At 52.8% G+C, this 15,980-nt stretch overlaps 5 protein-coding genes across 5 annotated transcripts; 2 read left to right on the plus strand and 3 right to left on the minus strand.

The window, feature by feature from the left end:
• Nucleotides 1–224: 224 nt before the first annotated feature.
• Nucleotides 225–3,297, minus strand: B0H65DRAFT_573088 (uncharacterized protein; the record flags this gene model as incomplete). Its single annotated transcript, XM_062830536.1, has 4 exons — nucleotides 225–1,099; nucleotides 1,403–1,710; nucleotides 2,602–2,797; nucleotides 3,003–3,297. The coding sequence occupies 4 exons, from the start codon at nucleotides 3,295–3,297 to the stop codon at nucleotides 675–677; spliced, it is 1,224 nt and encodes a 407-aa protein (XP_062681365.1). The 3' UTR covers nucleotides 225–674.
• A 588-nt stretch (nucleotides 3,298–3,885) lies between these two features.
• Nucleotides 3,886–5,135, minus strand: B0H65DRAFT_523978 (uncharacterized protein; the record flags this gene model as incomplete). The annotated part of the gene is made up of 2 exons (XM_062828812.1): nucleotides 3,886–4,306; nucleotides 4,734–5,135. 2 exons carry the CDS (start codon nucleotides 5,133–5,135, stop codon nucleotides 4,046–4,048), a joined length of 663 nt encoding a protein of 220 aa, XP_062681366.1. The 3' UTR covers nucleotides 3,886–4,045.
• A 1,762-nt stretch (nucleotides 5,136–6,897) lies between these two features.
• Nucleotides 6,898–9,206, minus strand: B0H65DRAFT_184493 (tryptophan synthase beta subunit-like PLP-dependent enzyme). Its single transcript, XM_062821550.1, has 3 exons — nucleotides 8,810–9,206; nucleotides 8,162–8,746; nucleotides 6,898–8,109 (listed from the first exon to the last, which is right to left on the minus strand). The coding sequence occupies exons 1-3, from the start codon at nucleotides 8,903–8,905 to the stop codon at nucleotides 7,123–7,125; spliced, it is 1,668 nt and encodes a 555-aa protein (XP_062681367.1). The 5' UTR covers nucleotides 8,906–9,206; the 3' UTR covers nucleotides 6,898–7,122.
• A 2,026-nt stretch (nucleotides 9,207–11,232) lies between these two features.
• B0H65DRAFT_184537 (uncharacterized protein) lies at nucleotides 11,233–12,191 on the plus strand. Its single transcript, XM_062821551.1, has one exon. It carries the CDS (start codon nucleotides 11,324–11,326, stop codon nucleotides 11,945–11,947), a length of 624 nt encoding a protein of 207 aa, XP_062681368.1. The 5' UTR covers nucleotides 11,233–11,323; the 3' UTR covers nucleotides 11,948–12,191.
• Nucleotides 12,192–15,040, plus strand: B0H65DRAFT_184549 (uncharacterized protein). Its single transcript, XM_062821552.1, has 2 exons — nucleotides 12,192–14,200; nucleotides 14,303–15,040. Exons 1-2 carry the CDS (start codon nucleotides 12,436–12,438, stop codon nucleotides 14,677–14,679), a joined length of 2,142 nt encoding a protein of 713 aa, XP_062681369.1. The 5' UTR covers nucleotides 12,192–12,435; the 3' UTR covers nucleotides 14,680–15,040.
• Nucleotides 15,041–15,980: the final 940 nt, after the last annotated feature.

The raw sequence follows: 15,980 nt of genomic DNA on the forward strand, positions 1-15,980 counted from the left end.
TCGCCGCGCCGCGTCCAAGGCTGGATTATAGTCCTGTAAGTGCAAGGTCAGAAGCTGGAGGGGATCGCCAGCTATATAGCTGGCGATACAAAGATGAAGGTCTGCAAAGGAGGGGATTCTGGGAAGTGCCAGAACCGCTGTCAAAAGAGGGTGCAGGGCAAAGGGCCTGCAGCGCAAAGGACTAGCGGTCTGTGCGACAAACGCCCAGAATCTTCCTCGGCCCTACTCGGGGCTCCCTCCCCGTGTCCACCCGATCCTCAATGCTAGGGCAGGTACCAGGGTTGCGCACCCGGACTCCCGGACGGGTTGCTGGAATATTTTAGATGGTAATTAATGGATTCTGAGGTGATGCCCAAGATCCTGACGGTCTCGGACCTGCTCAAACCCGAGGCATCCTGCAGTGGCATCTGCGGTCGTTCAACGCAATATAACATAGGGACTTTCGTCCGACGGCTACTCTTCTTCTTTAGCTAGGTTTACAATAGAGGTAGGTGATCATGAACCACGCAGAGAACGTGAAGATTATAGAAGTTGGAAGACCAACATACAATATATCGGCCAGGGATGTCCTCTTTTTATCCGCCTCATTCACTGACACTCACAGAAACTTGGCCACTCATTCTAGACCACCATCCTGCGGTACGTAAAACTATGGATGAGCTGGCGTCATGCTCTCAGAACAGTTTCTCCTTCAATCCCTCCAGCGCCGTATGAAATCCAACAAGATCCCCCTCCTTGATCCCTAACTCTTCAAATCCCAGGAATCTCTCGCCAGCCAATCCCTTCCAGTCGGTAAACTCGTCATTCCAAGCCATCTGATCAGCAATCTCAACCCCCCACTCTCCCCAGAGCTTGATGAACTGATTATGTTCAATCTTGCTGAACGCGATCCTCTTCTTAGGGAATAGCTTCTCGATGGCCTTATATCCCTCTGCCCAGGTCACGTAGTCCGTAGCCCGAACAGCAATCTTTCCGTACGCTTTGGGACCGCTGTTGATGATTGCTTCGACGACGACGCCGATATTACCTCTATGGTGCAGGTCGCCAGTGTAGGGAAGCAAGGTATCGGGGTTACCGGGGAGCGGGACGATGTACCCGCCTTGCGAACCGGGCTTCACGCAACATCACTCTTGTGTCAGCACATCCTCTCCGTGTACATCAAGTAAAAGGGAAAAAGAAAAAGACTCACCACCTCAACCGGCTTCAAAATCGGCAACCCCGCCAAACTATCCGTATACATCCAATCCCACTCCAAAACTCCGTCGTAACCTCCCACAACCCCGGCAATTCCCCCCTAATCCAACTCGCCACCCTAGCCTTGAAATCAAAATGCGGCACCTCAAGCCTCCCCCCACTGCTCCCCTCCGCGCTCGGCAGCGTGCTGATAACAAAGTGCTTCAACCCTCCACTTTGTTTGCAGCAGTAGCTATGTTCTTCCACTGCTGCAGTTCCTCCTCGCCAGCGCCGTGTCGGCCGAGAGTGGGGAAGGAGGGGCAGTAAGCGGTGACGGCGAAGATGGCGTAGGCGTTGGCGAAGGCCGGACCAAGGGTTGAGGGGTCGTTGACGTCGGCGGAGACGACTTCGACGCCCTGGGAGGAGAAGGACTGGGAAGTGGGACTGGTGGGGGAGCGGGTGAGGGCACGGAGGCGGTAGAAGGAAGGGGATTGAAGGAGGCGGGAGACGACAGAGCCGTCTTGGGAGCCGGTGGCGCTGATTATGGCGATTGTTTTGGGGGAGTAAAAATGCTAATCCAGCACCATGTGTCTGCAAGGTTCGTTTTTGTTTGTGTGTTGTTGTGCAATGTCTTTCCGGCAAATCCGGTAATAAAATACCAGTGGTGATTGGCCTCACTTCCGCAACACTCACCCCTTTAGAAGTAGTCATCCATCATCCGCTGTTGCAATTATTGGGGCATATGTCTACTCGACCTGGTACTCTTTACTGACATTTTGCTTGCCCGTAGGGAACATTTCCATATCTTACTTCTCATGTCACTTCAGGGGCATGTTGACAACTCCAGTCTGTCAGGACGGTATTATGGCGGGTTAAGAAACCTCATATTCCAATAATCGAAAACTATCCTAAGATTTCCTCCGAGAACTTGATGTCGAACCAAGTCTTTCCAGTCCCTATAGCAAAGAAATAACCAAATAACCCATAATTCCATCTGTGTGTTCCAGCCATCACAGTTTGAACCCAGCCAGCGGGTTTCCTTTCCTTCCTAATTGTCCCATGCGTAGTACCTAAAGAAATCACAGTTTCCTCCAAATCCCTATCCCTCTGTTGCTTGTCCAAGATGTTCCTGGTAAGCTGGCAATGGCGGTAATGCCTTGGGGAAACCATCGGGTCAAGATGCCTCGTGCAATTTCATGTAATTGTAACGTAGCGCCAGTCTCTTGTTGTAAGCCCAGTCCTGATGTCTGTGCCGGTCGTCCTTGATATAGGTCCTCTCCTCTCTGTTCTTGTCCTCCACATATCTCTCCCACCACCATTCGGTTTCATCCTCCCACCAGTCTCCCTTTTCAGACAACACACCTAGGGCCTCACTCCAGCTTTTTTCCAGGACCCTTTTCTCTCGTTCACCTCCTTCCATATATTTACCAAGTGCCTCGCACAGCTCTTGGAACTTCTTTGGGATTGGGCAAGGGTCGCCACCCATGAATGAAGCTGGGTGCGGTTCTTCGAGGAGTTCCTTCTGCTCTCTGATATTGTTCACAGGGATACTCAGATCCCAAAAGTCCTTCTTCCGGAGTTCGTCGAAGAATTTTCTGGGCGTTCTCGTCGTCACGTGCACTTGCTAAAAGTCGTGGACTGGTGACGAACAAGAATTAGCTTCGTTACTGGTGTGAATTTTGTCATATATATTATACGTTGTCGGGCTGATTTGCATTTCATGTCTTTGGATGATAAAGTCGGCTCAAGGCTCCATGTAGGATGGCATAACATGAGGTTGAAAATGTAGGTAGCCAAGTAGAGAGAGAATGATTGAAAGAACCACGTACCTTCCAGAACTTCTTGTTTAATTTCTTCGAGCAGCCGCTTGATGGTCATCGCGTCCTCTTCAGGTATCTTGGGTGCAAGTTCTCTTGCCTTTGGCAAGACATTGTGCTTTAGCCAGTCCGCGTGCCTTAACGTACGGAAGTGTGTCGCCCATCTGCGAAACGTAAAGGCCATCATGACTTTCTCGGGCACGTCAAAGTTGAAGGAGGGCGTTAGACCCTCGAACCAGACCGATAGTTCGACGATCTTTTCCGGAATGGTGAGAAGGCTTAGATCTGCTGACTTGCGCTTTGGCATTGTGATGAAAGAATATATGTTTCTTGGACTTCAGGTAGGGAAAATACGAATGGCCCAATGCTTGGGTATGAATATAAGCAGGTTTCTGATCTTGTGCTAGTAACTGTGAAGTGGAATCGAATGGTGCGAGATGCTTCTGTCATGAACCAAACGAGAGAAGCAGATGAGCCCATCTTTATATACCTTCTTCTAGCCCAGTCAAGGTATCAAAGGCACAGTGGCATGACCGTAGCCTTGTGAAGAATCGTCGTTGGACTCCCGTCGTCGGTCGAAACCATCGCCAGCATGAGCGCATGATCACACAGAATGAATGAAACGACGAGCGCGAAGGGATGCCGTTGGGAATCGACATGATGTTGGGACGTCATGACGATATCGTTCCTTTGAGATTCGATGGTGGTTAGCATGATTTGTACGAAACCGGGCGGTGGTTTGGACTTGTTGGGTCGTCGAGGTCCTTTATGTCAAAGGACGTGAACGCACCCGCCGCACCGGCTTCCCCACCGGTCAACATGTTGGGTCGGGCACGACAGCACGAGCGCTGCATTGGATCACGCATACGCGTTCACTTGACGATTTTGACAGAGTCGCGAGAAACTTGAGCGCTTGCTATTTTTAACTAGTTCTAGTTCTTTGACTCGCGCTATCTACATTCACCTGTTCGACCTCGCGTCTTCTCCGGTTCGCATCCGCCGAACCCTACCATCGCCTGCCCCATCGTCCTCGTGGTAGACCTCACCTGCCGAAATCATACCGGCCTCATCAACGATTCTATCCTCACTCCCGTTCCCGCATCGCCGCCACCACCTGTCCCGGAAGTTTTCCGGTCTTTCGCGGTCAACTTCTTTACTGCCTTGTCTACTTCCTCTTCGACGTCCGAGATGGTCCCCGTGAAGGTCCCGAGATACTCTCCCCATGGCACCATGAAGGTTGTGGTGCTCTCTCCGTTGTTGATGAATGGGTGGTATACTAGAGGAAAGATGGTGGTTAGCATCGGGGGTGCAATACCCTTTGTTGCATTTGGGAAGGGGGTGGTGTTGATGCGACGCCCTGGACGCCAAGGCAGGGAGGCAGGTTTGGTTGGTTCCTTGGTAGTGCAAGTTGGTTCCTTGGGAGGGGTGGGTGTAGATGGGAGGTACTGGGAAGGGGGACACTCGACCAAGTTCAGTATTTCTGATCTAAAAATACTATTAACTAAACTCATATCAAATCTACGCATGGTGTGTCTTGATAACCACGAGGTAATGGGAGTCTCAAAATGGTGATCCTAAAAAGCTGGGCTTAAGTGTCCCCAACCCATCTACCCACCATCTACCCCCACACTTCCCAGCTGTGCGCGCCAAGACCCATCCGTACCTGCATCCCTTGCACCCCCCGTGCCCCTTCTGCCCTTCCAACATTCAAAGCACCTTCGCACCTCCCCATTTTCACCACACCCCATCACTGGGAAACTCACCTCTCAAAACATCCCCGAACATCCTCTCACACAACCTCACCACCTCCCCTTCCAACGCCAACCCGGGGTAATTCTCCACCGTCTTCCACACCCTCCTCACCCTCTTCCTGCGCTCTTCAAGCTGCTGCTTCGGCGCGCGCACAGGATCACCTCCAAACCTTCTTTCGAGAAACCGGAAATCTTGGTACAGAGTTTCGGTCACTCGACAAACGCATGACAAAAGACCGAGTAGGGCGCCTTGCTGCCGCGCGGTGTCGGTTGCTGTTGGTTTTGCTGTCCCTGAGGGGAGGCGGAAGGGGGGCAGGAGGGGGAGTGGGGAGGAAGGAGGGGGACCGGGGGGTGGGGGGAGAGTCGGGGAGTTGGGGCGGGCTGGGGAGGACATGGTTGGTGACGGGAGGAAAAGAATAGAAAGAATGGTAGTAAACAAGGGTGAGAAGGGAGGGTGGGAAGTCAGATGTCGGGTACTGAGAAGTGAGGGTGATGGGAGTGTGGAGATGGCGATCAAGAGGCTCATTAGGGACACCTTTATACCTCTGGATATATTATCACTGGCTGGTTGATTGCGACAGTGGTGTTTGACTTCATCAGTCATCGTGGTGAGAGTCATCCATCGAGCCAAACTTCAAGTTGCGATCACGTTGAGCGACCAAACTGACATGACAGGTATGGTCTAGGTAAGGGGGAGAAAGCCGTGCCTGTTCTAACGCAACACGAACGGTCACCTCCGTCGCGCAGTCACAACAGGATGACGATGCGCAGTGGACTCCCATCAGCGCACACAAGCGCGCGCATGCGAACTGTGTTGTTGGTTTCAGTATCGCGGTAAACTCCGCAAGTCCCGACCAACATCGCTCCACCGGCGAGTACTTACAAAGAAGCAACCTCCCTCTCAATATACATGCACACCACGATAAATGCCCTCTACACCCAAGGTAGCAACCAACCGTGACCAGCCCCATTCCCATACCGATCCAATGCCACCCTGTCATCCATCGAGCCTAAATACCCCCGAAGCCCACCCATCTCCCCTCGAGTTCCCTTACTCGCAACTCCTTCTTCATTCATTCCCAACTCCACCATTCCCAACTCCCCTAACCCAGCGAGACCCTACAGACGCTACCGTATCCCTTTCAGCCTCAACCGATCCCTGTCCATACACCATGTCCGACCACTATTTCCATTTACCATTTACATTCACTATTTACATCCACTCCTTCCATCCGCTCCTTCCTTCCATGACCATCCATCGACAACCATCGAAGACCAATCCATCGACGATCATCCACTCCACTCCATCACCATGACCGCTTATGACAACCATCACCACTTACAACAACCATTACCACTACCCTCCGCACTACCTCCCCCACTTCCCACTTCCTCCTCCCCTTTATAACCCCCCAAAACAACCCAAACAAACACATACGACCATACCCACTGGAAAACTCGGGATCCCGTCCGCTCTCCCATAGATAAGCCGGTGAGGGCCAGACTAGTAGTTGGGTCGGTGACGACCAGCGAATCCCTGGTGTTGTATGTTTTTTTCTTTTTTTTTTTTTTTTTTTCGTTTTCTTCCTCTTTTGTTTTTTTACTCAATCTTCCTTTTCCCTCCTCTCTCCCTTCTTTCAACAGTCTTTTATTTGGTTTTATTTCATGTTGGTTTTTTTTTATTTTTTATTTATTTTTATTTTTTTTATTTTTTCTTTTTTCTTTTTGGGGGGGTATGAGTGTGGTCGAAGTTTTTTTTTCAAAGGCGGTCGTCGACTCGTCGTGATGCGGACAGGGGTACGAAAAACGAAAAATCCTTGGCAGTCAGGGTGGTGCACTGCCCTGGGAGTCTGGGGGGAACGGAAGTGGAAGTGGACATGAAGATGTGAAGATTGAAGACATCCTGACGGGACTGGGAGGCCTCTCTGCATTTGGTCGAGTTATATGTCCCCGGGTGGCTTTCCGTTACTGCTCATCGGAGAGTCAGTTATTGGGTAAGTACTGTTTCAATCCTTCTATCATATCTTCATCTGTGTTATGCACCACCAAGCACGGCTGGCATAATAGTGGTATCTTGGCTAACATGCCCGTTTATACGTCATCTCGGGTTACATCTCTTTTTATCTAGTAACCATCGTGGTATATCCAGGAAAAAAAGGGGCCAGTCGAACGAACTCAATATCCAATGCTTAACGCTTCGATCTATACAACAAAACTGTCTTTGCAACCTCTCTCTCTAAAAAAATGGAATATGAAGACCCAAGAAAAAAGATATCATCCCAAAAAAAACCCACAAGTATACACACGTTGAATGTTATGAATAACCTCTTAATTTTTATTTCCCCACGTTCGTCCCACGCTAAATTTCATCACCCAGACGCCTAAGCAGAATCCCCATCTCGCGCCTTCAACTCCTCCTCTACTTGTTTCCTGACCAGCTCCCTCACTGCCGTCCAGTCGTTGGCCACATCGTTGACGCGCTTCTCCTTCTTGTCCAGGCCGACAAACTCTTGCGGTAGCACCTTGGCCTCGAAGTCGAACCCGGGCTCGTTTTGGAGGGCGAGGGTGACGGCGCCCGAGAACTTGGCGGGGTGGGCTGTCGAGAGGGAGATGTGGGGGATCTCGGCACCGGCGCGCTTGACCGATCTCCTGGCGGCCTCGACACCGACGGCAGTGTGGGGATCGAGTACGTAGCCGACCTCCTGGTAGAGGCTCTTGATGGTGTCGAGGGTCTCCTGGTCGCTGACGCGCTCGCTCTCAAATTCGCGGCGCGCGCTCTCGAGGACGTCCTTGTAGACGGGGCCGAAACCGCCCTTCTCCTTGAGATCCTTGAGCCAGAAGCTGACCTCCTGACCGGCCTGCTTCTTGTTCCACTCGTCGTCCATGCCGACGCTGGAGGCGAACTGGTAGGCGAGGAACCACAGCAGGCGCTCGAAGTTGCTCGATACCAGGATGTCCATGGCGGGGCTCATGGTCTCCTTGACTCCATCCTCGTGCGCCTTGACGCCGTCTTCGGGGAGACCGCCCTCGGCCTCGGAGCCGCTGACGGGCTTCTTGGTGTAGCAGCCGGTCTTCCAGAAGCGGTCAAGGATATCGTTCTCGTTGGTGGCGATGACGAGCTTGTCGACGGGGAGACCCATGCGGAAAGCGAAGTAGCCCGCGAGGATGTCGCCAAAGTTGCCCGAGGGAACTACGAAGCGGACCTTGTCACCAATATTAAAGGATTCGGACTGGCGGGCAAGGGAGAAGTAGGAGTAAAAGTAGTAGACGGTCTGAGCAAGGATACGGGCCCAGTTGATGGAGTTGACGGCACCGAGCTTGTGGGTAGAGTTGATCTCGGGGTCGGCAAATAGGGCCTTGACGATGTCCTGCAGGGGGGGTTAGAGAATGCGACAAGGGGCGTGAAAGAGCCGGACTTACTTGGCAGTTATCGAAGTTGCCAGTGACAGCGAGGTTGTGGACGTTGGCATCAAGGACGGTGGTCATCTGAAGCTCCTGGATGGGGCTTACACGGCCCTTGGGGTGAAGCATAAAGACGGAGACATCCTTCTTGCCGCGCAGACCGTAGATGGCGGCGGAGCCAGTGTCACCGCTCGTCGCGCCAACAACGGTCAAATGGTACCTGTCCCTTCCCTCCTTGCCCTGGTTCTTGCGCACGAGGAAGTACTCAAAGAGGTTGCCGAGGAACTGGAGGGCGACATCCTTGAAGGCGAAGGTCGGGCCGTGGAACAGCTCGAGAAGGTGTATGCTGCCCTGGAGGTGGACGAGGGGAGTGACGTCGGGGGTGCGGAAGGTAGCGTAGGAGCGGTTGATGATGTCTTTGAGGTCTTCGGCGGGGATCTCTGAGGGGGAAACGTAGAGGGAGATGATGTTGTAGGCGAGGTCGGTGAAGGAGAGGTCCTTCCAGCTCTGCCATACGGACTCGGGTACGACAGGCACCTGTTCGGGGATGTAGAGACCGCCGTCGGAGGCGAGACCCTTGAGAACGACGTCTTCGAAGGAGAGCTAAGGTAAGGTCAGCAGCTGGCGACCACATGGTTGGCGATACAAAGGGACAGAGAGACATACACCGCTGTCCTCACCGCGCGTGCTCAGATAGCGCTGGGAAGGGGTGTGAGTTTGATCCTGGGATCCAGTGCCGTTGGTCGCGACGCCGTTGGACATGGTGGGCAATTTGTTGGAGGTTTGGGGAGGGTGGTTTCGCAGTCGGATCTCGGATCCTGATTGCTGGGCTTGGTTTTTAGGAACTGGTTTGTCGAGGGAAAGGAGGAATGAGGGAGCAAAATGTTGACGGCGGCCCCAGTTTCAGAGTCTTGGAGTGGCAGTTTCGACGATCGGCGGGCAGTCAAGAAATGAATCACTCCCGCCGAGCATCGGCCACCGGCCCGCCCTTAAAGGCGTATGGCAACATGGTAACAATTGGCGGGCAATTGCCCGTGAGCCCATTACAGTACTGGGGCAGGCACGGGCAGGCACCGCACCATGGATAATCGGGGCGGATATGGAGGCGGGACCGCTGAAAATTTTGCCCCGCATCGGTTCCTTGGCCCACCCCCAAGCCTGGGCATCCAGGACTATCCCGGCCGTCATGGCCGTTCCATTTGCAACTGCCCGCCCCTGAGCCCCTGTTGAGCCCATTTTAGTGCCCACTGAATGTGAACATCAACCGTACAAAGAAGGCTTTTAGATGAGAATCAGGATCATCAACGGGCGCTTGCCTGCTGAGATATCGAAAAAAGAGCGAAAATTCCAACGTCAGCTCCACGATTACAAGATTTCAAGACGGGAATGACGCAGCGGTACAAGAACATCATCACCAAATAGATCCACTAAAGAAGGCCATTTCGGAGGCGCGTGATGTCCGCCTCGTCTCCAATGGTACCAAGTGGGACACCCAGTCGGCGGGTAGATGTCTTGTTTGGGCCTGGTGAGGAGCCAGGCATCCCGGACGAGTTTAAAATGATCAGCACCAGGCTTCATTTCATGTCCAGGTGGTGTCCCGGTGGTGTCCCGGTGGTGTCCCGGCGGAAAATGTGAATGTGACGTGTGCGGCTGGTCTGCATATGCCGTTGCATGTTGTTGAGGTGAAATTGAGTTGAGCTGAAAATGTCGGCGCCATCGCCTTCCCCGACCAGCAGATGTTTACCTGTAGTAATGCGGTAAAACAGGTCGTTATCCGTCAAGACCAGCAACGGGTGTGGTGTCTTGACTCTTGAGACTATCGAGTCATGAACGTGAGATGCTCATCTCATATCCACACATCAGGCGGGAACGAAGTCATGTTATAGGCTGGGGATATTGCGTCGATATTGACCTGGTACCGTAGTGAACCGTGTGAAGCCAGTTTTGAGAGGATGTTTGTGAAGAGATGACTGAATAGAAACCTCTGGTATTTGGAATAACGTCCAAAGACAGGATTTTCCATGTCGAGGGTCTCGTTGACGATGACCGACTTTAGCTTATCGGCGGTAACTTTATCGTAACTTAAACTCATCAACGTGGGTCGGGCAGCCGTAAAGGGTCCGGGTCCCCCGTCGTGGGCCAAAGCGGGGAACGTGGAACCTCCCGTAGCATTGGACGCGTGCTGCCGTGTGACCCGGGGTGGACCCGTGACTGTGCCTGTGGCTTTGTGTTCTGATGGATGAAAAGAGCACCCGACGGTGAACAGTTGGAGAACTTGGCGAGGAATAATTGCCCCTGTTGACTCGTTCTGGGCCTTATCTTATCAAGTCACACTCGCGGCAGGCACCCGGGGAATTCAGTCCGCAGACATGACTCCTCAGTAAAACACTGCCAAAATAGGGTATGCTGGCCTTTTGGGAATTAGACTTTTTCGAAATACCTAGAGCACCCCGCCGTGGTGGTGAGTGTCTCCATGACCGACTCCGGCCCGTCCAAATGTTTCGCCTCTTGGCAGCATGCTATGTATTGTATGCTGTATTTATTGCAGGGGAAGCGGCGCCGGCGCAGTTCACGAGGCAGGAACAATCTGGCGATTCGCAGGCAGCTGCCTTTCTGCCGAAACTCCTTCCCATTTGAATTTTCACCTGGGCATTGTGAGTCAAGTGGAAAATTTCTCTTGAGTTCCGTTGGATTTCTTTTCCTCCAAAATGTCCTCCTTCACCTTCGCCATGAAGCGATCGCGATCACCTCAGCATTGGACGACATCAGAGGACACTACACACTGCACGACTTCAACAAGCTCGCTACCCTTGCGGATGGTCTGCAATGACTCCCACTGGCTCCCTCGACATTCAGGTCGTCTAATCCTTCAGTGAGCTCGGATTCCTACTGGTCCATCTCAACTTTGTGCCTCTGTGACATGGGCACCAACGCGCATGCAGCAATAAGAAGAAAAGGGAGGCACATGGAGGAGCCGCCCGAGGATGCTATTGGACGACGCGGCGCGGGGTTCTGCACCTGTCCAACCACTGGAAGTGAGTGCCATCCCAACATGAGCTTTTGCATTTCATCATGGCTTCCTTTTCTACCCTCTGCTCGTCTGGGCATGTCCATCAATCATATGTAATGCCTGAAGATTGTCCATGTTGCATTGACTGACTTAACACACGCCGGGACGGAATGCTTCATGTTTCACATTGGGGCCCCATTGCTTGCACTTGCTTGCAATTGCACGACATGGAAGCCATTGAACAACACAAATCAAATCAACCGATCTGGTCCCTGCTCGCTACCACGCTCCCTGGGATACCCTGGCGACGCCCCATCCGTTGGCGCCAACGTCCCCTCCACCACGCCCTAAGCAACCTTCCCCAATTTGTCCCCCTCGTGACGAGACCCTTCCAGACTGCTGGGTGCGGAACAGGGCAGTGGGCGAAAGTGGGCTCTGGGGAAAGCTTCTCAACCTCCATGCTCCATCATCTCCAACACCACTCTCAAAAGGGATTTGTTGTTTACATACCAACCATTTCATTATCAGCTCAATTCGGGTGTGAACGAACGGATACACGACAGGGTGACCTTGACGCTCTCGTCCCACCCCGGAAGACACCGGTCTCGAAGCACTCCAAGCAAACAGCCTTCGCATCTGTCATTATTCCCCTTTCTTTGTCTCGACGTTGTAGTGAACCATCCGACAAATCTAGCGCAATATCGCCAACTGACGCCATTGCCGTTGTCTTATCTGCCGCCGTCTCAGCGCGAGCTGCCCGTTGTTTGGCTCTCTCCCCCATACCGGGCTGTTAAATAACAAGCAGGGATCTGCGATAAGCCTGTCACTCTTCCACTTACGGCCTCGACCCTCCTCCCTGCCCTGTCTCTCTTCATCTCCCCCAACACCACCTTACTACAACACTACCCCTACCCCCTCACCTCACCACCCTTTGGCACTTCACCCTCCCCTCACTCTTCGCCTGGGCCGTGCCGGTTCCCTTCATTCCATTGACAACCTCGTCTCAATTGTCTTGGATTCTCCCGTCTCTGTCTTTGTGCAACAGGAAACGACCACTTCACCTTTTGGCGCCTCCCTTCTGTTTGCTATCAACATGTTCCTATGATTCTCTCTTCACCATCCGACGACCTCGATCCATTACAATTGCAATCGCATCACACTGCCTTGTCGTTGGACCTCGACACGCACGCGCCCAAGTGAACAACAGTACGAACGGCTATACTACTATACCCCACTAGCTCTAGTCTAGCATCTCTATCATATCCACCGCGGCGCAGGAACAATGGCGACGATTGCCCTTCCACGACCACTCGAGTCCCATAGGTCCTCCTCCAACATTGGCTCCATCTCCTCCACCCTCACCCTGGCGCCGACCACTCACCCGGCGCCCATCCCCAACAAACATATTCCCGTTTGTCCTCCGGGTTCAGTTGCAGTTTCCCAGGACGACGCTAATACGCCGCCGCCTTCGCCTTGGCCCGTGACGAATGGCGCCGACGAAGACTCGTCTCCTCACTCGCTTCTCTACCCGCCTCATCGCTTTCACCATGTCGACTCCGGCGATCTCTCCATCTACAAGATCGACGCCGCCGACGTCGTTGCTGCCTTGGACTATCTTTCGAGGCAACCCTTGCCAGATCCCGCGCACGTCTTCCCCTGGTACCATGGCCTCCATCCCCGGAACCAAGTGCAACAACACTTCTTCATCGCCCGCAAGCGTGCTCTGAGAAAGACCCCCTCATGCCTTCGTGGTATCACCATTGTCAAGGCCGATGGCGACCTCAACATCTCTCGCCTCAAGGGCGCAATTGCTCCTCACGAGTTCCTTCACCTAGGCGGCGCCGAGTTCATCGATGTTGACCCCGTCGAAGGCTTTTCCGTCCGCAACTTTCAGATTCAAGCCGCCAAGGCCGCCATGACGAGCGATATCATCGTCTACGGCGATGACGAAGTGGCGGTTCGCAAGTTGGGCTGGGACATAGCTTCCGCCCAGCACAAGTGGCGCTACAAGCATGAGCTGCAGCGTCATTGGGTTCCCGAGTACAACACCTTTATCTGCCTTAGCCCATTCGACGAGTTTGAAAAGAACCACCGTGAGATTGTGGCAGTCGATTCGACTGGTAATTTGACGGGGAATGTACTGGACTTCATCAACCAAGAGAGACTTGAAATGTATCTCATGACGCAGGCTTCGGAAATTGCACTCAATGTTTGGATGGGTCCTACTCCCGATCCAATCATCGAGGAGGACAATGGTTATCATATTCAGATCGAGTGCAGCGACATGGGAAGGGCCAACACCTGTGCAGCTTTCCTGCAAGCTCTTGCTGAGGATGAGCTGGGCGATGTACCAGAAACGGTCCATTTTGACTTTCCTTCCTCAGGAAGCTTCCTAGTTCCGAACTATTCCCATGCGGAAGCAGACGCTCTTCTGGACACTTGCAAATGGATCTGGCATCTTTCACACGGGACTAGGTCAGAGAAATCTTCTGACCCCGGTAGAGAGAGGTCTCGGCCACCACCAAGCCCACGAAAGATTCTCATTCACTGCGCGGACGGTTACACAGAATCCACAGTCCTAGGCATTGCATACTACAGCTACAGCACCGGCCTACCTATCCCCGAAGCTTGGTTGAAGCTGCACACAATCATGAAACGCAACTTCTTCGCATACCCCTCCGACGTAAGCTTCCTAGCGGCAATCGCTCCCCGACTCCTGCAAGAATCACCCATTGGAGCCGACCGAAGCCTCGCCCAAGTTACGGAGCTTGTCAGAAACGAGCCAAAATGGTGGACAGGTTTCGACGGGTCATTGCCCAGCAGGATCCTTGATTACATGTACCTCGGCAACCTTACCCATGCAAACAACCCAGATCTACTTAGGGCAATGGGTATCGGCCAAATCCTGAGTGTGGGTGAGATGGCCATGTGGCGGGACGGGGAGTTGCAGGAGTGGGGGGAGGAAAACACGTGTATTGTGCGAGGAGTGCAGGACAACGGAATTGATCCGTTGACGGATGAGTTTGAGCGTTGCTTGGAGTTCATTGGTGCGTTGTTTCTTTTTTCATTTTCCTCTGTTTTTCCCCACCCTATTCATTCCCACATTCCTTTCTCCCAGATCACATAATCACTGACAAAACCTCCCGTAGACCGTGGCCGTCGCCTCGGGACTGCAACCCTAGTCCACTGTCGTGTTGGTGTGTCCCGCTCCGCCACCATCTGCATCGCCGAAGTGATGCGTTCCATGGGAATGTCCTTCCCGCGAGCATACTGCTTTGTCCGCGCTCGACGGCTCAATGTCATCATCCAGCCTCACCTCAGGTTTGCCTACGAGCTGCTCAAATGGGAAGAGTTGCTTCGCTCTCACCAAGAGACCAAGGATCACGGCAATTACACTCTGACGGCCGATGGCAAGGAAGATGACGAGTCGTCTTCTGAAGGCCAAGGCATCAAGCGAGAGCTTGAGTGGGGAGAAATTGCCAGGGAGGTTGCCTTGATGAACAAGCCTTACTCGAGTTCGAGATAAAAGGACGGTATAACGCTCGAATTGGGGATGCCCGTACAGGAGATGTTGAGATGACGCTTTTCAACCGAGGCAATTCACTGTTTCGAGGATCGCTTTATCAACCCCTGTGGTCGCTGCCAATAGTGTTTGCGATCTCGCAGATATATATGGAAAGTGGCTTTGGTTTCCCGACTGGGAAGAGCGAAAATGTTACCGAATGCGTGAGACGCGTATGACATGGTACATACATGTTCACCTCCATTGTTGCTTCACCCGTCGAGGCCAGACAGCTCCCAGGAGGTGTGGTTGGCCCAGGACACACGCCTTTGGTTTAATAAACGGGTAGGAAGCGTGAAGTTCCTTGGCTCGTTTGAAGGTTGTGCTTGAGTGAGCCGTCCTGGACTGGTGTTTGGTGCTTCGTCTTCCTTCTTCCTCTTTGCAGAGTTGGGGGGTTTCTGTTCATTCACCAGTTTCAACCATTCACCATGACTGGTTCTTTTTTTTTACTTGTACCTGTATCATGTTTTTCTTTTCTTCTTCACTTTGGCCTTCTTTCCATCGTCTTTCTCGGCGACATGGTTTCTGCGGTTGGAAGAACAGAACCACCCGAGAGAGAAGGAGCAACAGGACACATTTTGGGTCGAAGTAGGGTTGGATTGGGTTGTTTAAGGGTGTATGCATACCCTATCGAAAGGATGAGATGAAGCGGAAGGAGAAGAATGGGAATGAGTGTTGAAAGGGGATGTTCAGAAGATGGTGTCGGACCCAACACCTGTCATCCTCGTCTAATGAAAAAGTCCCAACGGAGTCGGAGAAGCCTCCGTCTAGCTTCGGGCCCTCGTGGCCCAACAAAAGAGATGTTTTGATACCCTACACACAATACTATTTGCTATTACCTGTGCTCACATACCTATACCCCATTTCTATTTTGCTTATTTCCGCTCACCCTGCTGCGCTTGCCGTTCAGCTTCGTGTCTCTGTTTTCAGTCAATGCTACCCTGAGACCTGTCATTCGGAGACCTCCAGTGTACAGCCTTGACAGCCAATCGTTTTGATCTTCCTTGATCATCAAGCTGGCCGAAAGGGTCCGCAACTCACCCTGTCTCCGTCGCTCTGCGGCGGCGGTTGGCTGCCCGGTCTCCACTCCGGATGGCAGTTGAGCTCATCATGATCGACGCTAAAACTTACAGCTGAAGATCTTGCATGATCTCATCGGACAACGCATCAGGGCCCGTCCCGGATCCACCATGATCTCCCCGCCCAGCGCTGGAAATAACTCAACTTACTCAACTTAACTCAACTCGAGGGTCCCGAGTTGAGTT

The sequence above is a fragment of the Neurospora tetraspora genome, assembly GCF_033439725.1.
Source record: "Neurospora tetraspora strain CBS 560.94 chromosome Unknown B0H65scaffold_4, whole genome shotgun sequence".
Classification (NCBI taxonomy): Eukaryota; Fungi; Ascomycota; class Sordariomycetes; order Sordariales; family Sordariaceae; genus Neurospora; species Neurospora tetraspora.